This window comes from Salmo salar, chromosome 27 (assembly GCF_965601325.2).
Source record: "Salmo salar chromosome 27, fSalSal1, whole genome shotgun sequence".
Taxonomy (NCBI): domain Eukaryota; kingdom Metazoa; phylum Chordata; class Actinopteri; order Salmoniformes; family Salmonidae; genus Salmo; species Salmo salar.
In genome coordinates this window covers 18,705,392-18,732,544 of record NC_138317.1, presented here as the reverse complement: position 1 = coordinate 18,732,544, position 27,153 = coordinate 18,705,392, and the positions used below count along the sequence as shown (strand labels likewise).

Genomic DNA, 27,153 nt, shown 5'->3' with positions numbered 1-27,153 from the left:
ATGGGGCCCATGCCCACCACTTTGACCACCTCTTTGACGGGGCCCATGCCCACCTCTTCAACCTCTTTGATGGGGCCCATGTCCACCTCTTCAACCTCTTTGATGGGGCCCATGCCCACCTCTTCGATGGGGCCCATGCCCACCTCTTCGACCTCTTTGATGGGACCCATGCCAACCTCTTTTATTTAGTCCCATTGAAATTTACATCTCTTTTTCAACTGAACCCTGGCCAAGAATGCAACATACATATAGTTAGTTACACATGAGACACAACACAACATAAACACAATAATGAATGGAAGATAAAACAGTACAAATTGCATAAGAGATTATAAACATGTGCAATCTGTGGTCAGCAGCCATCCAAACAGGATCTAAAATCACCAATCAGAATAAAATGATCTAGTTACAAGCCCTTCTGCAAAGTGTTCCAAGATGATGGGGCAGCAAATCAAAAAGCACTCTTACCAAACTCAGTTCTTGTGTTGGGAACGTTATATAAAATACAGTTCTGTGATCTCAGACGGTAATGACCATGAGTCTGTAGGGAAGGTAAAGCACTTCAACATATTGGTAGCTGCCCTAAAATGGCCTCAGAGCCAAGCATGTAATAGTGACTCTGTTGCCTTACGGTTAAGGATGTCCTTCCTGCTAACTGATAGAAGGTGCAGTGATGTGTATGAGGCCTTGTGTTTGTTACAAATCTTAGAGCAGCATTCAACATTGTTGATTCCTATGGTCACGCGCACACGCACAAAATATGTCCTTATCAAAAAGCATACAAAACGGGGAAAGGACTTTGTTTTATATCCACAGTAGTTATTTATTTTCTTCATAGAACTGGATAGACAAATGGCCCAGAAGTGTGAATCCCAGCAGAAGTAACAATTCTCACGTAAAATACATACAGCACCTGGTCAGCATCACTGTAAAATATTCTCAACATCCCATGGGAGTGATTACTGAAGAATATATTCACATATTTTTACAATATATGTAATTTACAAAACAAAAACAACATACAATAGTGTTCTGTCATGTTGATAGTATTGTCAAAGTGTTTTCCTTGATCTTTTCTTGTCCACATATTTTATTCTCATACGTACAAACATCTACAGTTTCTACACACAGTACAATGATAGCACGTTGATGTTTAAGTCACATTTCAATAATGGCAGTTTCATCTTAAGTGGACATGAGTGTTAATAGACTAAAGGAGCTCTTTTGACGTAAACATGGTGGTCCTTTTGAAATACCTACTTGCTTGTGCCTATTCACTAAGAAATATGTCCCTTTTATTGCTTTGATTTCTTTTCTCCTTGGAACTTTAACCCCCACTGAAAGCATAGAGAAGTACAACAATTTCAAAGAAAGTAATAGGCTCACCAAAAATGTTTTACTTTAAAAAAACACAAGACTAAACTTGCACCAAGTCATCCCACTCTGATCAAAAGCAATCATAGAACTGATACTGTTACACAAAGACCCAAAGTGTCACCATAAGACAGCAATACAAAAGCAGCTCCTGCTTTGGACAAACAGACCAGGCATACAGGGCAGCCAAAGAGATCAGACACCACAAGCATGCTTAACATCCTGTTTACTGTGAGGGCTACTTTCACAAGCCTGCCACACGGACCTTTGATCTTAGAGAGATATGAACAGAGAAAAGTTTAAAGGTTGATGGGTCTAAAACTTGGGTCCAGATTCTTATGCTGGAAACAACAAGCATCTATCTAAAGGGAGGATGCCTGGGATTATGACACTCCCCAAAACCACTCTGCAATTGCTAACACATTTCATTTGAATTTACTTTGAACAAATGTTATGATTACCATGCAACCTGTCAGGCAATCACAGAGACAAAATGTTTTCAGGGGCAAACATTTGTTTGGCGGAGACCTAATCAGCAAAGGAGCGCCCAAGGCTGACACTATAAAGAACATCAAATTGATCTAAATATCTATTGTATTAGTCTTTTAGTTCATAGATATGTTATATTGGCCCCTATTGACCTGTGCTCGTTCTTTGGGATTAAAACACCAGAACAGAAGTAGAAAAATATTTGGCGCTCGCACACACACATACACTCACACACACACACAGAGAGAGAGAGAGTACAACAGAGATTACAAATTCAATCTACACTCTCAAACATGAACACATTATTTTACAAGTATCTTTTGCAAACTCACTCAAACACACAAATTTGTCAGTTATGTGCAAACACAAATAACAATAGATGTCATATACAGACATACGCAACACTAAAGAGATCTGATTGTAATAAATAAATCCAGCACCACATCAGACACTCACTTGTACCAAGCACACAGCAACAGAGAAATCCCGCAGGCTACACATTCAACAAGCCCAATAGCCCTGCAGTCAGATATCACACTCAGACTACAGTTGAGCAATGGAGAGATCAGCTCTCTCACTGATTGTCACCACACTTGTGACACAAAGATTTAGAAGGGATGGCGTGGACACGGTGACAGGTAAGCACATAATAATCAACAAAGACATAGGGCTAGATTCAACCAAGCCTGCCTTGCCAATGTACATACATACCCTTGTACACATGTTATTCTGAAAACTGTAGGCATCTTCCTTTGAGGGGATTTTTCGAGAGGGGGGGGGGGGGACGACACACAATAACTTGAACATTTCTTATCACAGAGAAAATTGTGTTTTATACTACTGTGGAAAAACACAACACAGTTTGGATTTAATTGAGCCCTTCAAATGAATCTGTGAGTGACTAGTTGCTATGGTTCTATTCCCATGAGCTGCATGACTGAAGGACAATGTGCTTAGTAACATTGTATACGGAATCATTTGTGCTTCATTAATACTGCATCGTTTAACGACTGAACCGACTGACTTTGGTCCTCCTAGGTGTAATGTTCTTTAGGCCTTCATAGACAGCAGAGGGCACATGTTGGCCTTAGCTAACTGGAATGTTAAACATGCTGATGAAGAGGGAGCATAAGACCACTATGTGAGACGCAGGAAGCATGAGCTATTCTAAAGTAACAATAATCTAGCCTTTCAAAATGAAAGGATATCTCCAACTGATGTGTTAAATAGGTTCTCATCTTATTTACTCATCTTTGTCTGTTTTTCCAATATCTTTACAGAACCATAATGATGCACTTTATCAATGTAGATCAATGTACATGAATAAGTTCCTCAGAAGTCTCATTGAACCAATTACAAAAACATACAGAAGGATGCAACACTTTCTCCATCTTTCTCCCTAATACGCACACAACATATAACTATTTAGACGTATATTTCACTGCTTGATGTAAATTTGATGTGGACAAACATACAAACATACAGTACAAAGTAATTTTTTTGTGTGCATATCAACAAAACCGATCCCTTCGAATTACCATCAATAAATAAACTTAAATATTTACCACTTATTTGTCCTGTCATTATTCATTGTCTTGCAATATATCTTCAACACACATGTACAGTCCATTTTCTATATGATCAAATAACTAGTATCAATGCCAAGTTTGAACACATAATCTATATCATTATTTTGATGCAGGGAGCTTGGTGCATGTCACCTGGCAAGGGAAATATTGTCTGCAATATTCTCTTTCAGAGGAAGCCAATAAGATATGTAAATTCAGTGGAAAGCTAAGTTACAGTGAAAGCTATTTTCAGGTGGAAATCTGTTGGAAGGCATCTTTAACCTCATATTATTTGGTGTTAGGGTCATATATGGGTGCTAGGATGAATTGAGGGTGTATAGATGTTTGATCTTTTTTTGTTGGGAAGTATCCCCAATTAGGCATTGTAGCTATCAAGCAGTATCTTTGTATCCTTTGGCAGTGGTTTATAAGCTTATATCTTTGTTGGCAGGATTTCATTCTGTCTAATCTGTAGGGTCTCTGAGAAGCAAACCCAATGTGCTATTTTATGCTGTGGTGAAGATGCCAGTTAGTCTGTGCTGGCTATATGGGTCACATCTGCATTTTAAGTATGATGCTATCTTCATATTTTCTCAGTAATCTGGGACTGTTGTGACACTGTTGATGACAGTCTGTTTTTGTGTGTTTAATGAGCAACGTTAGATTGCTAAAGGCTGAGATTGTACGGTTGGTCAAGCTCTGGTTGTAATGTGGCCACCGAAGCTACACTCCGCTGCCTTCTGGTGGTGAATTGTGCTACTGCAGCACCTGGCCCCGTGTTTCAGGCAGCTTCAGTGCTAGGAAACTCCCGGCAGCGAGTGCTCCCGCAGCGAACAAGATGGGCACAGCTTTGGTAATGCCTACGAAGGACTGGAAGATGCTTATGCCCAGAACAGCAGCCAACTTGCAAAGGGCATTTAAGAAGCCAAATGCAGTGGTCCTAAAAAAGAGAAAACAATGGAAATTGTCAGCACTTCTGACAGGGTCACTTCTTAAAACTTAACATGAAAACTTAAATATCTTTTCAATAAATACACCTTTATTCACTGTGCAAGAATTAAGGAGCTGTAACACTTTCAAAATGGGAGGTAGCTGCACTTGCCTTTTATCCGAGGGGTACAGTTCTACAGTCAACACATCCAGGGCATTCCATGAAGCTATGCTGATGCCGCCAAAGAGACATAAAAGGGCGATCATTCCCGACTCGGTACTGCCGAATGACAGGAAGAAACAGCTGACACAAGATATGACACTTGATCCCGCTGTGTAGGAAAAGAGATTGAGGGGGAAGAGAAAGAGGGTGAAAAAGATCAAACAAAGATAAGGGATCTCTCTGTAGTAGGCTAATCATGAAATACTGTGGTGTAGGAAGGGGTGCATGATTAATGTATCATCAGATGTATAATCTCAAAATATGCACATATCCTTTAAATCTTGTATAAAGCATTAAAAACACATTCATGAAGGTGTGACATACCCAACATCCTCAGACGTCCAATTTTGTCCATCAGCAGGGCTGACACAATGTTGCCGGGTAACACGGCCAATGTGCCCAGGAAACTGACAAAGTAGATCATGTAGGCGTTGTTGTCATCAGTGAAGTCCAGCAGACAGCCTTCCTTGTTGTGTAGGAAGGTGCTGTTTACCAGTTTGCTGTTGATGATTCTGTTCTGGAACAAGTCTGTCAAGAGAAAAGAAAGTAAGAGAGGTGTCAAGAAGGGTCCAAGGGTAGGATACTGCCCAGTTCAATGGTATTAGGTATTTTATTAGGATCCCCATTAGCTGTTACAAAAGCAGCAGCTACTCTTCCTGGGGTCCACACAAAACATGGAAGATAATACAGCTTGACATAATACAGAACATCTAGGCATGGACTGAGCTCATAACTATTGTAAGCTCCACTTTATATTGTTTATGCTTCTTGTTTTGGGAGACACTTTACCTGTATTGTAAAAGAGGGTTGAGATGAAGGTGCAGTTTCTGAAGAAGCTTCTGCTAGAGGTGATGTCCTCAAAGTAGCACTCCTCAAACAATGAGTCCTCAAACACCATGGACTTCATCTTAAGGTTGATGAACCTTGTGGACAATGTAAAAGTAAGAAAGACGTATTTAGCGACTAACAATTAGTGTCCATTGCATAGTTGCAAAATTAAGACCAGCACAGTTTACCACTCCCGATTAAGAAGGAAATGTAGCAAATTCAGAACGTTCTGTGTAATATAATGAGGACTGACTTGTCGTTGAAGTACTGTCCTTGGCGGTGCACCTGGTTTTCCAAGGTGAAGTTAAAAGTGACATGCTCCACTCGCTCCTTGGTGAAGAACTTGGTGCGCGAGGCATATTCCTGCTTCTGGATGTACTTGATCATGTCAGGGAACCACACTGTCAGCCCATAGTAGCTGGGGGAGAAGCAAAAGACAAATGTGATTTAACCAAACAAACATGATTATGCTTCTTCATTCTTCACTATGTTGAAATCAGTTGAGCTAAGTAAGAACCTTAATAATATCAATGCCCAGTAAGTTAAGACGGCAGGAGCCACCATTTTTTGGAATCTTTTTAGATTTGGTATGACAAAACATTTCTTGAGCTTTTTGATTGATCAGAAAATAACCAGTTTGTGCACAGGCCGCTGATAACCACTATGGTCATGGCCCTGGTTCTGCTACCTGAACGACATGGTAAACCAGACAGCCATCATCATGAAGGTGGTCCTTCTGTATTCTGGATTGAAGATGGCCAAGAAGTTACTCCGCACCTACAGCAACCCACAGAAAATAACTCAAATATGCATCTAGGTTTTACTGCTGACACAGTTTAAAAACATAAAAACCCACTGTAAAACACATTTCACAAAACTTTTTTTTACCTAAGCATAAATTGGGCTTTGGTCATTTTGTATAAAAGCGTCTGCTAAGTGGTGTATGCAGTCGCAAATTAACATATTTTGTGTGAAATATAAAAGATATACACAGAAAATAATCATATTCTCATACCTTTATAGTGATCTTAACATGACTCTTACCTGTTGGAATAGGCTGGTCAGCTTCAATTTATAGCGTCGCAAAGTTGATATGTCTCCTCCCATGTCCAACAGTTCGTCCATCTGCTTTACAGTCTTGATGGTGGTGACCTGGGAAAAATAAGACCTTCCATTTTCAACTCATTTGTGTGCAGTACATGTATACATTAGATTAGATGAAATGAGACTTTCCCGTGAGGGAACTTCTTGTTTGGAGTGGTAAAAAACAAAAACCTAGCAGGTCTAGGCTACGCAGTAGACAACATCAGACACTTCCAGGCTGGGGACGAGGTTACACAATAACAAACAGCCAGGACAGGAGAATACAACTTCATAAACACTTTTTGCAGAAGAACCCTTCGATTCAAAGTCTTTACATGTTTGTCTCAGAAATACTCACAGAAAATACCTTCTCTGGGTGTCCCTTTGCTCTCATGTTGGTGTCGTGAACTTGTTTCAGAATCATCCAGCCTTCATCGTGTTTGCCATTCTGTTGGGAAATGATTGCATACTTCATCAAAAATACTTACACTTGAAACACATTACGAGTATTGCGAAACATTATGTTTGTGTGAAGTGTCTAAGGGTATACTGTAGTGTGCCTTAAATTCCATGAATTTGTTATAAAACCTTATATTTAGGGTTATGCTTCTAGAGTAAGACAGTTGTGCTAAACTCAACAATCAATCTGAAGAATCTGAAGAATTGAAAAGACTTAATTCACAAGATCCCAGATTGTACCTTTAAAGGTATAATCTGCAATATTTACTGCTGTTCAATAGTCAACTCAGGTAATGACATACAGCGCCTTCAGAAAGTATTAACATCCCTTGACTTTTTCCATATTTTGTTGTGCTACAGCTAGGGACGCACGATATATTGGTAAGCATATCGGAATCGGCCGATATTAGCTAAAAATGCATTGCCCTTGACAATCAACCGTTCTCTGTCGTGGATGATCTTGGCTTTCGCCGACTGGTCGAGCACCGGTACACACTACCAAGTAGGCGCTGTTTTTTAGATGTTGCCCTACCAGAGTTACACAATCTTGTTGAAACTCGCATTCACAAGCTACTTGTTATGGGCGTAACTGCTATTAGCTTCACGACTGACATTTCACGACTGACATTAGCTTCACGACTGACCAGCGATGTCAGCCCCATGAGCATGTGACAGCACAGTGAGTCGACGAGGATTTCATACTGAGGAAAGCCGTATTGCATGCTAAAGAATGTACTGGTTCTCATACCACTTCTGCCATTTCAATGGCATTTAAGAACATGCAGCAGACGTGATACCCTGTCATGGCATTTAAATGCCTGCTCAACAAAAATGCCAACACAGACCGTCGGATTAACTTGGAAAAGTACTCTACTAGAGGCTGTGAACAAGCGATTCGGTGGAATTCTCTCTGAGCCTCTACTGTGTCGCCACCATGCTCGATGCTAGGTACAAGGACCGCTACCTCGATGCAGACAAGAAACAGGGTTTATGTGAAATGTTACAGACACAGCTGGACAAGATGGAAACGGACCCAGTGACCGAGGAAGAGAGGCCATGGACAGACAGAGCTGAAACTTCACTGCTTGACATGTATGATGAAATCCTGGTTGAGACTGAACAAATGAACAACGAAACAGCACAGCAAGTTAGTTAAAGAAATAGGTTTTGATTATGTTTTACTGGTAATGGGAACATTCGTAAAAGCCAACAAAATCACTTTTTGGTCAGTGTGTGTGTGTTTCAACTATTTACCTGTACTAGAATGCTTAACAAGCAGCAAAAATTTTAAATATCGGTTATCGGTATCGTTTTTTTTTTTGGCAAGGAAAATATTTCATATCGGTTTCGGCCAAATATTTCATATCGGTGCATCCCTAGTTACAGCCTGAATTTAAAATGGATTATATTGAGATTTCTGTTCACTGGCCTACACACAATACCCCATAATGTCAAGGTGGAATTATAATTTAAGTATTCAACTCCATTGTTATGGCAAGCCTAAATAACTTCAGTAGTAAAAACGTGCTTAACAAGTCACATGATAAATTGCATGGATTCATACAATTATCTGTAAGGTCCCTCAGTCGAGCAGTGAATTTCAAACACAGATTCAACCACAAAGACCACGGAGGTTTTCCAATACCTTGCAAAGAAGGGCACCTATTGGTAGATGGGTAAAAATAAAAAAGCAGACATTGAACATCCCTTTGAGCATGGTGAAGTTATTAATTACACTTTGGGGTGTATCAATACACCCAGTCACTACAAAGATACAGGTGTCCTTCCTGACTCGGTTGCCAGAGAGGAAGGCAACCACTGAGGGATTTCACCATGAGGCCAATGGTGACTTGAAAACAGTTACAAAGTTGAATGGCTGTGATAGGAGAAAACTGAGGCTAGATCAACAACATTGTAGTTACTCCACAATACTAACCTAATTGACAGAGTGAAAAGAAGGAAGCCTGTACAGAATGTTTGCAACTAGGCACTAAAATAATACTGCAAAAAAATGTGGCAAAGCAAAAATGTGGCAAAGGAAAAATCCTAGAGGAAAACCTGTTTTCAGTCTGCTTTCCAACAAACACTGGGAGACAAATTCACCTTTCAACAGGACAATAACCTAAAACACACGGCCAAATATAAACTGTAGTTCCTTACCAAGATGATATTGTTCCTGAGTGGCCTAGTTACAGTTTTGACTTAAATCGTCTTGAAAATCTATTTAATTTTTATCTTACTAGGGAAGTCCATTAAGAACAAATTCTTATTTTCAATGACGGCCTTATTCAGGGGCAGAACGACAGATTTTTACCTTGTCAGCTTGGGGATTCGATTTTCCAACCGTTCGGTTACTAGCCCAACGCTCTAACCACTAGGCTACCTGCCGCCCCGGCATCTACGGCAAGACTTGAAAATGGCCGTCTAGCAGTGATCAACAACCAACTTGACAAATCAACAACCAATATTTTTTTAAAGAATAATGTGCAAATATTGTACAATCCAGGTGTGCAAAGTTCTTAGAGACTTACCCTGACCCTGGACAACACCCTGTCGTTCTCTACTAACATCAAGGCGGTGACCCGATCCTGTAGGTTCATGCTCTACAACATTCGCAGAGTACGACCCTGCCTCACACACGAAGCGGCGCAGGTCCTAATCCAGGCACTTGTCATCTCCCGTCTGGATTACTGCAACTCGCTGTTGGCTGGGCTCCCTGCCTGTGCCATTAAACCCCTACAACTCATCCAGAACGCCGCAGCCCGTCTGGTGTTCAACCTTCCCAAGTTCTCTCACGTCACCCCGCTCCTCCGCTCTCTCCACTGGCTTCCTGTTGAAGCTCGCATCCGCTACAAGACCATGGTGCTTGCCTACGGAGCTGTGAGGGGAACGGCACCTCCGTACCTTCAGGCTCTGATCAGGCCCTACACCCAAACAAGGGCACTGCGTTCATCCACCTCTGGCCTGCTCGCCTCCCTACCTCTGAGGAAGCACAGTTCCCGCTCAGCCCAGTCAAAACTGTTCGCTGCTCTGGCACCCCAATGGTGGAACAAGCTCCCTCACGACGCCAGGACAGCGGAGTCAATCACCACCTTCCGGAGACACCTGAAACCCCACCTCTTTAAGGAATACCTAGGATAGGATAAAGTAATCCTTCTTACCCCCCAAAATCAAGTTCAGGGGTTGTGAATACTTTCTGAAGGCACTTTACAGTTGAAGTCGGAAGTTTACATACACTTAGGTTGGAGTCATTAAAACTTGTTTTTCAACCACTCCACAAATTTCTTGTTAAGAAACTATAGTTTTGGCAAGTCGGTTAGGACATCTACTTTGCGCATGACAAAAGTAATTTTTCAAAGAATTTGGAGCAATTTCCAAACGCCTGAAGGTACCACGATCACCTGTACAAACAATAGTACGCAAGTATAAACACCATGGGACCACGCAGCCGTCATACCGCTCAGGAAGGAGAGGCGTTCTGTCTCCTAGAGATTAACGTACTTTGGTGCGAAAAGTGCAAATCAATCCCAGAACAACAGCAAAGGACCTTGTGAAGATGCTGGAGGAAACAGGTACAAAACTATCTATATGCACAGTAAAACGAGTCCTATGTCGACATAACCTGAAAGGCCGCTCAGCAAGGAAGAAACCACTGCTCCAAAACCGCCATAAAAAAGCCAGACTACGGTTTGCAACTGCACATGGGGACAAAGATTGTACTTTTTGGAGAAATGTCCTCTGGTCTGATGAAACAAAAATAGAACTGTTTGGCCATAATGACCATCGTTATGTTTGGAGGAAAAAGGGGGATGCTTGCAAGCCGAAGAACACCATCCCAACCGTGAAGCACGGGGGTGGCAGCATCATGTTGTGGGGGTGCATTGCTGCAGGAGGGCCTAGTGCACTTCACAAAATAGATGGCATCATGAGGAGGAAAATTATGTGGATATATTGAAGCAACATCTCAAGACATCAGTCAGGAAGTTAAAGCTTGGTCGCAAATGGGTCTTCCAAATGGACAATGACCCCAAGCATACTTCCAAAGTTGTGGCAAAATGGCTTAAGGACAACAAAGTCAAGGTATTGGAGTGGCCATCACAAAGCACTGACCTCAATCCTATAGACAATTTGTGGGCAGAACTGAATGGCGTGTGCGAGCAAGGAGGCCTACAAACCTGACTCAGTTACACCAGCTCTGTCAGGAGGAATGGGCCAAAATTCACCCAACTTATTGTGGGAAGCTTGTGGAAGGCTACCCGACACGTTTGACCCAAGTTAAACAATTTAAAGGCAATGCTACCAAATACTAATTGAGTGTATGTAAACTTCTGACCCACTGGGAATGTGATGAAAGAAATAAAAGTTGAAATAAATCATTCTCTCTACTATTATTCTGACATTTCACATTCTTAAAATAAAGTGGTGATCCTAAGTGACCTAAGACAGGGGATTTTTACTAAATGTATTTGGCTAAGGTGTATGTAAACTTCCAACTTCAACTGTATATGGCTTCAAGTGATTGAGGTTAGAATTGGAATTGGGTAAACTGCTTCTATATGGACTTTTGAGAAAGTGATCCATGCTTACCTGTAAGAAGAAGCGCGGGCTTTCTGGCATGGTGGTGAGAGAAGCAATAGCCGCAACAGAGGGAAATACACACACCAGGACGAACACACGCCAGCTGTGGAACTGGTACGCTGACCCCATCTGGAAACTCCAGCCTGGGAGGAGAGAAGCAAAGAGAGAGAAATGGGACAAAGTACAAACTGTAAACCTGTGTAATCCCTAGATACAACTTTGTGGTAAGGCATTTTGAGCGCTTTTGGGACAATATCCGTGATGATTGAATTCCCGCCATAGGCTACTCACCATAATGTGGGATGATGGCCCATGCCATAGCTGAGGCATAGATGCCACCAATCATCCAGAACATGCAGAGCCAACTGAGGTGCTCCCCACGTTTCTCCTGGGCCAGAAACTCTGAGTAGTAGGAGAACACAATGGGGATGGAACCACCGATCCTGTAAGGATTTGCACAGAGAAACAAACCACTGGAAGTTGAGCTGGACTTTCTAATCCTGTTCCTGTTTAATCTTTTTGGAAAATCTGTAAATGAAATCAAACTTGGGGAGAATAGTTGGTGGTAGGGGTGCTACTTCGCTTCTGTGAGGGTGCTCTTTGGACGAAATGTCCTTCTTAGCATTAAAGCAAAAAAACATATATATCTCTACTATATAACTATAAAAAAGCTATTAAGCCCACCTGCATCTGTGTGTCACTCTGTCTCTATCTATCATTCACCATCCATCGGTTTTCAGAATCTTACCCAACACCAGAAAGTAGTCGGCAAAAGAGAAAGGTGCTGTAGCCCTGGACAAAGGAGGAGAAGAAGGAGAAGACGCTGTTGATGGAGAGACAAATGAGAAGGGACTGCCGTCGGCCTATCCGATCAGCGAGCCCACCCCACACGAATGCACCGACCATCATTCCCAGATAAACAATCAGACCTGCAGAGGACAGAAAGAGAAAATGAGAGAGTTACATGTTTCATACCTGTGCATACAGCTGCTTTATTTGTTACCCTTCGGCACAACATGTGGCACAAGAAAGATGATTTCGACACCCACCATCTCAGATCGTTCTGAAATAGTTTCTGTTTTTAAAAATTGACCATTTTAATTTATAGGACTGGCCATTTATAGGATTTATAAGATTCATATAACATTTAATAAATATAATACCTAACATCCATTTGAACCAAACTTTAAAAAAAAGGTTAGACATGAGGAATCCAAAGAAATTGTCAAAACTTTATATTATATGAATCCTATAAATTACAATGGCCACCTTGGGTGCAATCAGAGATGGAATTACTGTACATTTCCACAAAATAACATGGCAGGAATGCTAATCTTATTGGTTTCTAACAATAAACAACAACAAAAAACGTGTTTACATAAGTATTCAGACTGATTGCTATGAGACTTGAAATTGAGCTCAGGTGCATCCTGTTTCCATTGATCATCCTTGAGATGTTTCTACAACTTCATTGGAGTCCACCTTTGTCAATTCAAATGATTGGACAAGATTTGGAAAGGCACACACCTGTCTATATAAGGTCTCATGGTTGACAGTGCATGTCAGAGCAAAAACCAAGCAATGAGGTTGAAGAAATTGTCCGTATAGTTCCGAGACAGGATTGTGTCGAAGCACAGATCTGGGGATGGGTACCAAAAACTTTCTGCAGCATTGAAGGTATAACACAGTCACCTCCATCATTATTAAATGGAAGAAGTTTGGACCACCAAGAACCTGATGGTCACTCTGACAGAGCTCCAGAGTTCCTCTGTGAGATGGGAGAACCTTCCAGAAGGACTACCATCTCTGGAGCACTCCATCATTCAGGCCTTTATGGTGGAGTGGCCAGACGGAAGCCACTCCTCAGTGAAGGGACATGACAGCCCGCTTGGAGTTTGCCAAAAGGCACCTAAAGACTCTCAGACCATGAGAAACAAGATACTCTGATGAAACCAAAATTGAACTCTTTGGCCTGAATGTCAAGTATCATGTCTGGAGGAACCTGGCACCATCCCTACGGTGAAGCATGGTGGTGGCAGCATCATGCTGTGGGGATGTTTTTCAGGGACTGGGAGACTAGTCAGGATCGAGGGAAAGATGAACGGAACAAAGTACAGAGAGATCCTTGATGAAAACCTGCTCCAGAGCACTCAGGACCTCAGACTGGGGAAAGGTTCACCTTCCAACAGGACAACAATCCCTAAGCACACAGCCAAGACAATGCAGGAGTGGCTTCCGGACAAGTCTCTGAATGTCCTTGAGTGACCCAGCCAGAGTGTGGACTTGAACCCGATCAAACATCTCTGGAGAGACCTGAAAATAGCTGTGCAGCAACGCTCCCCATCCAACCTGACAAAGCTTGGGAGGATCTGCAAAGAAGAATGGGAGAAACTCCCCAAATACAGGTGTGCCAAGCTTGTAGCGTCATACCCAAGAAGACTCGAGGCTGTAATCTCTTCCAAAGGTCTGAATACTTCTGTAAATGTGATATTTCCGTTTTTTCTTTTTAATAAATTTGAAAAAAAAATTGAAAAACCTGTTTTTACTTTGTCATTATGAGGTACTGTGTGTAGATTGATGAGGGGAAAAAAACGATTTAATCCATTTTAGAATAAGGCTGTAATGTAACAAAATGTGGAAGAATTCAAGAATCTGAATACTTTCTGAATGCACTGTACATGACTGTCTTGCAATGTAAAAAAAAACAAAAAAACAACAACTGACAATTGCATTGTGTAAAACCTGCGGTTAGGTGTGTGTGGGCAGGCAGGCACGCTGCCACTGTCACACACTCCCAAACAGACACACAAACGGACAGACACACACACACACACACACACACACACACACACACACACACACACACACACACACACACACACACACACACACACATACACACACACACACACAAAGCTCAAGGGTGGGGGAGGTGGCTAATCATAGATGGTTTTCCCCTTTATGTGAGAATGAACTCTCTTTGTCAGCGTGGACATAGGTAGCTAGCTATGGCTAGCCGGCTAATGTTTTTGTTTGAAAAATGCATCTGGACACATTACCAGCTTTTTTGTTTCACCTGGGTGCCAGTATTACGTAGAGGAATACAGCAGTGCTAAAGCAGAGGGCTTGTAGTGAGGACAACTGGCTTCTATTCTGAACTTTGTGTGGTGAGCTTTTTGGCGCCCAGAGCTGCCGAGGCATCACTGCTGCGGCATCACAGAGTGGAAGAGGATTAGTCCAGTGGCTATAAGACTCCAGACTTGCCCTCTACAAGATCATCAGCAGACTCCATCATCATCATTTACCTTCCTCTGACCAGCTCCCTCCGCTCAACCCATGAACTGACCCTCTCTATCTTCAGAGGATGCAGCAAAGACTTGGCCTCTATTGGTTGACCTGTCATGATACTGCATATTGCTTGTTTGATTTTTGCTCTTGAAGCACTTTGAGATATAAGGTTAATCAATTGTTGTTATTATTATTATTATTATTATTATAGACGTGTCAGAGAGACAAGATCAACGCAAGCTGCAGAGCATAAATTAGGGTCCCTATATTCAATCAAAACTAGTAACCAGCAATGTTTTGCATGTTTTCCTCTATCATACTCTTTCAGCATAATAAAATGATGTTCATGTTTATCTCCTCAGAAAAATGGGTAGCCAATTTGGGCCTAGGTTGCTGTCTGCTTTGGGCAGTTTCTGAGCCACAACAAAGTTTATGGGCACTTATAAAGTATTCTAAAGATAGCACAAGACAGAGAGACGGTAAGAGAAAAAACAGAGGGAGACCTGTTTAAGATGCTAGAGCGCAACTGGCTGAATGCTGGCGGTACACTGGCATGAAATTCACAAATCAACACCAACACACAACACAATTTTATTTAACTGTACTGATTTTTGCTAGAAAATTATGTGGTGACGAGGGGTACTATTTCATTTTTTAAAGTGTGCACTAGTAACTACAGTACCTGGTTATTTCTGTGAATAAATTAAATACCAGGTCATTTCTTTATCATAAAATGAAGTGCTGCCAAGCAGACATTTGTGTATCAGGTGCTGATGTCAATGAATAAGTTACTGAGTTACACATTCATCACTCTCCAGAGGGTCGGCAGAAAGCAGATGTTTCCGGTTTTCAGGGATTCAACCTAACTTGAAAAATAGATGTGGGGACTCCGCTCAGGAGTCTTTTTACGCCTGCTACGTTAGGATACACATTCATAGATTACTAATTTTATTGTCTACCAAAGACATAAGATGTGAGGAATTTACCGTAGAACGACAGGGTTTTTATTGAATTTGCATTGTGGCCGATTAACTCCCCCACATTTGACACTTGATTGGAGAAAAACATTTAAGGACTCACTAACCTAGCATGTAAATCAATCAAGTTAATTAAAAAGACACAGTTTAAGGGTCACACTTACCCAACATGCCCTTGCTTTCCTCTGACAGACACATATCTTTCTCAGCACTGGGGAGCACAAAGCCCACCACAAAAATCTCTACACCGTCCGCCATGAGGGCCAGCCCCAGCACAAAGTAGAGGGTCCACTGGAACTTTCCATGGCCGCACTCCTGCAGGATGGTCTCGTACTGCTGGGCTAGCTCTTCTTGATCCTTCCGCCGCTCCCCCTCAAACTGTGCCATGTCCCTGAACTGCTGCCCATCTCCCCCTGCTAGGCTGTCAGCAGCCTTGCTCGAGTCAGCGCGGGGAATGCCCTGGTACTCGCCCTCGTAGATCTCGTTGTCTTCGTCGTGGCCCTCTGTGGAGTCGCTGTGGCCACCTTCATCGTCATTGGCTGCCTGGCTGTCGCCCTGGTTGTAGCCACTGTCCTGCCCCCCAGGCACTCCAGGGTAGTCATCGTCGTCGTCTTCCTCAAAGCGGGCGTATGAGCGTTTGCTGTACTCGTCGGTCATCTTGTCCACACCGCGGCCCACTTTCTTGGCCGCCTGCCGCTTGACCTCCTTGGCAATGTCTTTGGCGCCCTTTATAAAGGCTGTCTTGTTCTGATAGCCGTCCTCCATTATTGAAGGGTCGAGGAATCTCAAAGGCAGGGGTTTATCACCTGAAAGGCAGGATGGAGCTCAGGAATCTCTGGGGAGTGTTTGTCAGGCAGCTTTCCAGTTTACCCTCAATAGGATGGCGGAGAGTTGAGCTGGATTGGATCACAGGACCCGCTCTGTGATGGACTGCTCCTCTACAGAGGGAAAGCGCAAACACATTGTTAGTCACATGGACCAAACTTTTGAATCAGGGTTTGGGTCAATATAATTGTAAACAAATACTGTATAGCTTCAAAACATGTTTAAAACCACAATTGTGGTCTAATGCAGTCCTTGCATCCATAGCTTCATCCCTCAGCTGTTTATCAAAACAAGTGGCGGGGTGACCAATTAGTGGTTTTTAGAATCCCCGATTGCCTCTTTAAGTAACGTTCTATCTCTATAATGCTCAATATGAGTAAGCCCAGATCCTGTTACTGTTGCTAGGAGAAGCATATTTCTAAGCAGATGCCAAGGAGCATCTTATCTCAATTTGCATTCTCTGTAAACTGATTAGGAATGGCTTACTATGTTGACTCTTTGTGTCTTGTGTCCATCTGATAACAACTCAATACCAGGGAAAGTAAAGCAGGGACAAACTGAGAAGGGTAGCAACTCTAGTGGACTGTGGATTCATGGAGAAGTCAAAAACAATATTCTTCACAAACAAATGGAAAATACAATTAAAATAATATATAGTAAGAGTATGAGTCCAAGTGTGCATTATTGCTGTGCGCAAATAATGTTGCTTTTGACTTATGCTGCTTTATTTGAAAATGGCCTCTCACATGTTAAGATGCAAAACTGACCATACTGGAAGTAAAAGGCCTGTAAAATGTAGATAACACTTAGTATTTAGGTGTATATAGGGACCACAACACATCACATTAGTTCTATTTTTTGTTCGATCTTGTCTCATCGCTGCAACTTCCCAAAGGGCTCGGGAGAGGCAAAGGTGGAGTCATGCGTCCAACAAAACAAGACCCACCTAAACGCGCTCTTTAACACCTGCCAGCTTAACCCAGAAGCCAGCCACACCAATGTGTCGGATGAAACGCTGTTCAACTGATGACCAGGGTCAGCCTGCAGGCACCCGGCCCGCCACAAGGAGTCGCTAGGGCGCAATGAGCCAAGTAAAGCACCCCCGGCCAAACCCTCCCCTAACCCGGACAACGCTGGGCCAATTGTGTGCCGCCCTATGGGACTCTCAGCCATTGCCGGTTGTGGCACAGCCCGGGAATAAACCCGGGTCTGTAGTAATGCCTCTAGCACAGCAATGCAGTGCCTTAGACCGCTACAACACTCAGGAGGCCCATTAGTTAACATTTTTAAGCCATATACTATATGCACTGATAGACAGGTTCCTGTCCCCCAAACACCTGACCACAGCAAAGTCAGATTTAAAATGGTGGCCACCATTAAAGAAGGTGGGAATACTTTGATACGATCAACATCACTGATAACAATATTGTTTGGGAGCCTTTTATCTACAGTGCCTTCAGAAAGTATTCACACCCGTTGACTTTTTCCATATTTTGTTGTGTTACAAAGTAGGATTAAAATGGATTAAATTGCCATTGCTTGTCAACGATCTACACAAAATACTCTGTAATGTTAAAGCGGAAGAAAAATTCTAACATTTGTGAAAAAAAATATGAAAAAGAAAACACTAATATATCTTGATTACATACATATTCAACCCCTTGAGACAATACGTGTTAGATTCACCTTTGGCAGCATTTACAGCTATGAGCTTTGCACACCTAGATTGTACAATATTTGCACATTATTCTTTTTTTTAATTCTTCAAGCTCTTTCAAGTTCGTTGTTGATCATTGCTAGACCCATTTTCAAGTCTTGTCATAGATTTTCAAGTCAAAACTGTAACTAGGCCACTCAGGAACCTTCAATGTCATCTAGGTAAACAACTCCAGTGTATATTTGGCCTTGTGTTTTAGGTTATTGTCCTGCTGAAAGGTGAATTTGTCTCCCAGTGTCTGTTGGAAAGCAGACTAAACCAGGTTTCCCTCTAGGATTTTTCCTGTGCTTAGCTAAATTCCGTTTCTTATATCCAAAAAAACCTCCTTTGCTGATGACAAGCATACCCATTACATGATGCAGCCACCACCATGCTTGAAAATATGAAGAGCAGTACTCAGTGGATTTTCCCCAAACATAATGCTTTGTATTCAGGACATACAGTTAATTTCTTTGCCACATGTTCAATGTTGTTGATCTATACTCAGTTTTCTCCTATCACAGCCATTAAACTCTGTAACTGTCTTTGTAGTGACTTTGTAGTGATCCAAAGTTTAATTATTAACTTCACCATGCTTTTTTTATCCATGTACCAAAAGGTGCCCTTCTTTGCGAGGCATTGGAAAACCTCCGTGGTCTTTGTTGTTGAAACTGTGTTTGAAATTCACTGCTCGCCTGAGGGACCTTACAGATAATTGTATGTGTGGGGTACAGAGATGAGGTCGTCATTCAAAAATAATTTTAAACAGTATTATTGCACACAGAGTGAATCCATGCAACTTATTGTGTGATTGTAAAGCACATTTCTACTCCTGAACTTATTTAGGCTTGCCATAACAAAGGGGCTGAATACTTGACTCAAGACATTTCAGCTTTTCATTTTGTATTAGTTAGAAAATATAAATAAGACAATAACTGTACCTCCACTTTGACATTATAGGGTATCGTGTGTAGGCCAGTGACACAACATCTCCATGTAATCAGTTTTAAATTCTGTCTGTAACACAACAAAATGTGGAAAACTCAAGGGGTGTGAATACTTTATGAAGGCACTGTATGTCTGCCTATCACAGAGGTAAACCTGCAATGGTCTCTTTCTGTAGTGTGAAACAAATAAATATAGCATATACAGTTGAAGTCGGAAGTTTACATACACTTATGTGGGAGTCATTAAAACTCGTTTTTCAACCACTCCACAAATATCTTGTTAACAAACTATCGTTTTGGCAAGTCGGTTAGGACATCTACTTTGTGCATGACACAAGTCATTTTTTAAACAATAGTTTACATACAGATTATTTCAATTATAATTCACTGTATCACAATCAGAAGTTTACATACACTAAGTTGACTGTGCCTTTAAACAGCTTGGAAAATTCCAGAAAATGATGTCATGGCTTTAGAAGCTTCTGATAGGCTAACTGACATCATTTGAGTCAATTGGAGGTGTACCTGTGGATGTATTTCAAGGCCTACCTTCAAACGCAGTGCCTCTTTACTTGACATCATGGGAAAATCAAAAGAAATCAGCCAGACCTCAGAAAACAAATTGGAGACCTCCACAAGTCTGGTTCATCCTTGGAAGCAATTTCCAAACGCCTGAAGGTACCACGTTCATCTCTTTCTGTCTTTCTCTCGGAGGACCTGAGCCCTAGGACCATGCCTCAGGACTACCTGGTATGATGACTCCTTGCTGTCCCCAGTCCACCTGGCCGTGCTGCTGCTCCAGTTTCAACTGTTCTGCCTGCGGCTATGGAACCCTGACCTGTTCACCGGACGTGCTTGTTGCACCCTCGACAACTACTATGATTATTATTATTTGACCATGCTGGTCATTTATGAACATTTTAACATTTTAACATCTTGACCATGTTCTGTTATAATATCCACCCTGCACAGCCAGAAGAGGACTGGCCACCCCTCATAGCCTGGTTCCTCTCTAGGTTTCTTCCTAGGTTTTTGGCCTTTCTAGGGAGTTTTTCCTAGGGAGTTTTTCCTAGCCACCGTGCTTCTTTCACATGCTTTGCTTGCTGTTTGGGGTTTTAGGCTGGGTTTCTGTACAGCACTTTGAGATATCAGCTGATGTACGAAGGGCTATATAAATACATTTGATTTGATTTGATAGTACGCAAGTATAAAGACCATGGGACCACGCAGCCATCATACTGCTCAGGAAGGAGACTTCTGTCTCCTAGAGATGAATGTACTTTGGTGCGAAAAGTGCAGATCAATCCCAGAACAACAGCAAAGGACCTTGTGAAGATGCTGGAGGAAACAGGTACAAAACGATCTATATCCACAGTAAAACGAGTCCTATATCAACATAACCTGAAAGGCCGCTCAGCAAGGAGGAAGCCACAGCTCCAAAACCGCCATAAAAAAGCCAGACTATGGTTTGCAACTGCACATGGGGACAAAGATTGTACTTTTTGGAGAAATGTCCTCTGGTCTGATGAAACAAAAATAGAACTGTTTGGCATAATGACCATCGTTATGTTTGGAGGAAAAAGGGGGAGGCTTGCAAGCCGAAGAACACCATCCCAACCGTGAAGCACGAGGGTGGCAGCATCATGTTGTGGGGGTGCTTTGCTGCAGGAGGGACTGGTGCACTTCACAAAATAGATGACATCACGAGGAAGGACAATTATGTGGATATAACATCTCAAGACATCAGTCAGGAAGTTAAAACTTGGTCGCAAATGGGTCTTCCAAATGGACAATGACCCCAAGCATACTTCCAAAGTTTTGGCAAAATGGCTTAAGGAGGCCTACAAACTTGACTCAGTTACACCAGCTCTGTCAGGAGGAATGGGCCAAAATTCACCCAACTTATTGTGGGAAGCTTGTGGAAGGCTACCCGAAACGTTTGACCCAGTTAAACAATTTAAAGGCAATGCTACCAAATACTAATTGAGTGTATGTAAACTTCTGACCCACTGGGAATGTGATGAAAGAAATAAAAGCTGAAATAAATCATTCTCTCTACTATTATTCTGACATTTCACATTCTTAAAATAAAGGGGTGATCCTAAGTGAACTAAGACAGGGAATTTTTACTAGGATTAAATGTCAGGAATTGTGAAAAACTGAGTTTAAATGTATTTGGCTAAGGTGTATGTAAACTTCCGACTTCAACTGTATTAGTATGGAATTGGATTTTGTAAGACAGTGATGAAGAGATGTGTTGATAGAAGAATCTCTATATTTAACATGATCAAATGGGCGGGTCAAAATGTAACTGAGCTTGAATTCAATGTTTCGAATTGACTGCCCAGAGAGATGGCCTGTATGTCCTTGTCATTCGATCTTTCTGCTTTTCACAATTCTTTATTGTCTCAGTCTGTGGATGTGGCCACATTTTCCTCGACAGCAAAATACCAAAAACCCATTGAAGAAGGCTGAAACCTACAAACTATATGTATTTTGTTGAAACAGCTGTCCACTTAATCTTCGACAGGAGCTGGAGATAAGCTCTAATGCTCTTCTTTACTTATATTGCCATTTTAGGGTATTTAAAGCAGTGACTGCTTTAACTGGCTAATGAGGATTATTAATCCTCTCATGCCATGTGTTGGGATTATACGAAGGGAAAACAACAGTACAGGAGTGAGAGGATGAACTTTTGGGAGGTCGCGATTGTGAACAGATGGGAGGGGGGAGAGAAACATAGTGAGGGGAAGGGAGAAAGCAAAGGAAGTGAGAAAGGACAAGATACACAGACAATAGAATTGAGAAATTGAGAAAAGGAGAGATAGAAAATGAGAGAGAGAGAGAGAGAGAGAGAGAGAGAGAGGGAGCGAGGGAGAGAGCATTCTTCAGGGGATTCCTTCCTGACAACAGGGTGGCATACAAAATTATTAAAGGGCCACTGGGTGACACATTAGACTAAAAGGTGCCTGCCAAAAGCTGCAAGAGTGAGGACTAAATTGGGTACAGTAATGACAACACATCCATCTATTTAAAAAAAAAAACACTGTCACACATTCTGAGCAGTAAACACACACACCAGATATGCTATCTTTTAGTCAGTAACATGCCCGCACGGTTACACATGTGGGGTCAAAGAAAGGGATGAGACTCACTTTAACACATATTGGTCCTAAAATGCAAAACTCGCCCTCTTGGCGTCCCAGTACTTTACTCTAGCAATTCCATTACACCATAGAACACACTCAATGGATGAACTTGGGTGCCATCCCACTTCAGGGTGGCAGCCCTGACCAGGACCTGAACCAGAGGCCCTGGGACTATCAGTCCAACAACCCGTTGACGAGGTCACTGGATAGCCTAGGCTATAAAATGGTGTTGAGGCAATAGCTACTCTGAGCAGTAGAGGGCTTGGTGTGATATTAAACCCATTTCATTTCACAGCATTGGTGTGCAGACAGACACTGATGCAAGGTTATCCTTATTACCAATAGTGTGTGTTAATTAGGAATTGGCAGGCAAGCCATCAGGGGCGTTGGGAATCCCAAAAATATGTGGTGGCACAAAGTAAGTGAGATGACTGGGGCGTGGCCCGGAGGGGGGCTGGAGAATTGGAGAATTCTGCCTTTTTCAAACACCTGAAACAGCTTTTTCCTGCAATTTAGAGCCATGACCATTATGCTTAATTCTATGTAAAAATATATATTTATATTTTTCTGCATATCTAAGCATACATCTTGAGCCGTCTGTATCCTCCTGACTATTGTTTTTTTTTTTTTAAATACAATAATTAATATATGCTTCTCTGCACCTCTGCTAAAATATGGGTAAAAGATTGAAAGCAATTTGAGTCTTATTCAGTACATTTAGTTACTGCTTGCTTTTCTAAAGTCTACCAACCTAGCCAGCAGGCAAACCAGCTAAGATAGTTAGACAAGCTAGCTACTCTAACTTGATTGATAGCCTGCAATGGCTTCTTGGTAGCTAGTTATGAGGTTGGGAGATTGAGAACATATCTGGGCTAGCTAAAGGTGACTTCATACAATTGAAGTGGCTAGTAGTATTACAGATACATTTTTTTTATATATATATATATACCAGTCAAAAGTTTGGACAAACCTACTCATTCAAGGGTTTTTCTTTATTTTTACTATTTTCTAAATTGTTGAATAATAGTGAACACTATGAAATAACACATATGGAATCATGTAGTAGCCCAAAGAATGTTAAACAAATCAAAATATATTAGCAACCCTTTGCCTTGATGACAGCTTTGCACACCCTTGGCATTATCTCAACCAGCTTCACCTGGAATGTTTTCCCAACCGTCCTTCACTCTGCGGTCCAACTCATCCTAAACCAACTCAATTGAGTTGAGGTCGGGTGATTGTGGAGGCCAGGTCATATGATGCAGCACTCCATCACTCTCCTTATTGGTCAAATAGCCCTTACACAGCCTGGAGGTGTGTTGGGTCATTGTCCTGTTGAAAAACAAGCGCAAACCAGAAGGGATGGCGTATTGCTGCAGAATGCTGTGGTAGCCATGCTGGTTAAGTGTGCCTTGAATTCCAAATAAATCACCAAAAATGTCACCAGCAAAGCACCTCTAAACCATCACACCTCCTCCTCCATACTTCAGGGTGGGAACCACACATGCGGAAATCATCCGTTCACCTACACTGCATCTCACAAAGACACGGAGGTTGCAGCAGCGGTAACTCTGGGTCTTCTTTTCCTGTGGCGGTCCTCATGAGAGCCAGTTTAATCATAGCGCTTGATGGGTTTTGCGACTGAATTTGAAGAAACTTTCAAAGTTCTTGAAATGTTCCAAATTGACTGACCTTCATGTCTTAAAGTAATGATGGACTGTCATTTGTCTTTGCTTATTTGAGCTGTTCTTGCCATAATATGGACTTGGTCTCTTACCAAATAGGACTATCTTCTGTATACCACCTCTACCTTGTAACAACACAACTGATTGGCTCAAACGCATTAAGATGGAAAGAAATTCTACAAATCAACTTTTAACAAGGCATACCTTTTAATTGAAATGCATTCCAGGTGACTATGAAAATGCCAAGAGTGTGCTAAGCTGTCAAGGCAAAGGGTGGTTACTTTAAAGAATCTCAAATCTGAAATATATTTTGATTTGTTTAACACTTTTTTGGTTACTACATGATTCCATATGTGTTATTTCATAGTTTTGATGTCTTCACTATTATTTTACTTTTTTTTTTTAAACAGGACAAATCTGAGGGGGCATGTGCCCCTAGGCATGTCGCCTCTGCATTCCATAACAATGTTCTCAAAAGATTCACCTTCTGATTATGTTTTGCAGGCTTGTTTATTTTAACGGTTAAGGAAATATGTAGGCTATTTGTTAAGGGAAATAGTAAACCCGTTGAGCATCAGCAACAAATCGCGCCAGTCTGAGACAAGGTCGATATAGATGGAGGCAAAGCATGCACATTTCTTGTCTTGCCAAAAGTAGCACGGCTTCAAGATGATGGTCAATCGTTGTGCGATCTTTGCAAGGTCACAAGTGTCAGTTTATTATTTCAGAAATGGTCTGCCAATAACATGCATTACGGACGGTTGGCATTCAGTCGACACGGAATCCCCCTTTAAAAACCTGAGTATGACACAATGCCTAGTTACCATCCCCCTCCCCAACACAATCATGATGAATCGCCTGCGTGAAGGACGATGGCAAAATTATAACACATTTCTCCATTCAGGCGCGATACGACTACGAAATCATGATAGTATGCTACCAGTAATATCTTTTATTTTGATAATTGTATTTTGGATTAGCCTATAATTAAATATTTAACGTAGTGCAACAAGACCAGCGCGACTTTTACAACTGACCTAAAGCAATTAGCTCAATTGTTGAATGAATTATCTAAATGCAATATTCAACATATTTTCGGTAATATAAACGATTTAAACACAAATGCAGTTCCAATCTCTTCATTTGAACGGACATTGAATTTTCGTGACTGCGTTTTTACGCAGGGAAGACTTGGGTATCATGTTAGATAGATAGGCCTGCTGTCATGTTAAATAGGCTACAAGAAATATCAATAACATCAATCATTTTAGTCTGTATTGAGTCTGCATCGACCTGCATAGTCGCATAAATAGATAGGCTACATTTCAATAAAACACGAAATGATTGTCACATCCTAAATCGTGGCCAGTGGGTAAGATATTTTGGGAAGCACGCACATCCACATTCGTATAACAACGGAGTCGGCCTATGTAGTCTAATTATAACTAATTTGCCGAGTTTCATTTTAGTGAAGGTAACAGCATCATCTCACCGTAATTATGGACATGGATTTCACTATATCCCCAGCTTGAATTTTGTCAACAGGATGACAGTGCGTTGATGCTGCTGCTGCTCAAACGTGGATAGGCTCCCCGTAACCCAACTGACTGAAGAGGAAGCGTGATGCTAGATCCAAGAGGTACCACCTCAGTGGGTACCACAAGTAGCATCGTAGATTCGCCCCCCCATCTCTCTGGGCCTCGGCAGAAATATACATTTCACGCACCTTGCCACGGTCTATCTTAATGGACCTCAAGTTATTAATTTATCTTAACCCGTATTTCAAACAAATTTTAAGTATTAAACATCCATTTTGCTTTCGCATTAAATGTTGCCCACCACACCCTCTCATCATCACACACACACAATACTATTTGAATCATGTGTAGGCCTACATGTGAAAGCAAGCAACTATGATGTATAGCCTATTGATATTTATCAAGGTGTTGGTATGTTTATGTTTCAAATCGATGAATGTATCCTAAGCTTTAGCTGTATTAGGCTTACATACCCTGAATGAAAATATGTATCTTTACCACTCACGCAAACATGTAGGCCTACAGCCTATAATAAGAATTTCCTCCCTTTCAGTGATACACTTTAGTTGCCAAATGTTGTATTACTCTGCTCCAATTCAATGTTCTAATAGAACACCTTAAATATAATGACTTGTATGTTTCTTTAGTCGTTGGAATATGACTAATAGTAGCCCCTAATCAACAGGCATAAGAGGTCTCTGAAACAATATTTTCCATGTAAATGGACATGTCTCCCTGAGCTGAATATCAAAATGCCAACCCCATATTTCTATCTCTCACACACGCCTGCCACTGTTTCTATGCCAACCACTGGCCCATCCCACCTAGTGACATCACAGGACCAGATGATGAGGAAACAAGTGAGTTTAATTGACGACCGGTGACTTTCCTGCCCAGCTCAGTTATGCAGAAAATATGTTATTCTAGCTCTATGAAAATGGCTAACTCTTCTTTTAAAGGGGGGTTTAATCAACCAATCTAATATACGGTTTTAAGCCTCTTTGTTTGCACTCATTAATCACTCATTATTAGTGGTGTAAAGTACTTAAGTAAAAATACTTGAAAGTATTACTTAACTCTTTTTTGGGGGGTATCTGTACTTTACTTTTCTATTTATATTTTTTACAACTTTTACTTCACTACATTCCTAAATCAAATTATGTTATTTTTACTGCATACATTCTCCCTGACACCCAAAAGTACTTGTTACATTTTGAATGCTTAGCAGGACAGGAAAATTGTCTAATTCATACACTTATCAAGAGAACATCCCTGGTCATCCCTACTGCCTCTGATTTGGCGGACTCACTAAACACATGCTTCTTTTGTGAATTATGTCTGAGTGTTGGACCATGCCCCTGGCTATCTGTACATTTTAAAAACAAGAAAATTATGCCATCTGGTTTGCTTTATATAAGGAATTAAAAAATATGTATACTTTTACTTTTGATACTTAAGTATATTTTAGCAATTACATTTACTTTTGATACTTAAGTATATTTAAAACCAAATACTT

At 41.4% G+C, this 27,153-nt stretch overlaps 1 protein-coding gene across 1 annotated transcript; it reads right to left on the bottom strand.

Annotated features, from left to right (window-relative positions):
• Positions 1-798: 798 nt before the first annotated feature.
• Positions 799-25,740, bottom strand: LOC106588580 (synaptic vesicle glycoprotein 2A). Its single transcript, XM_014177723.3, has 13 exons — positions 25,592-25,740; positions 15,962-16,735; positions 12,281-12,461; positions 11,824-11,975; positions 11,542-11,675; positions 6,854-6,943; positions 6,457-6,564; positions 6,101-6,189; positions 5,666-5,830; positions 5,374-5,507; positions 4,909-5,112; positions 4,534-4,693; positions 799-4,371 (listed from the first exon to the last, which is right to left on the bottom strand). The coding sequence occupies exons 2-13, from the start codon at positions 16,560-16,562 to the stop codon at positions 4,188-4,190; spliced, it is 2,202 nt and encodes a 733-aa protein (XP_014033198.1). The 5' UTR covers positions 16,563-16,735; positions 25,592-25,740; the 3' UTR covers positions 799-4,187.
• Positions 25,741-27,153: the final 1,413 nt, after the last annotated feature.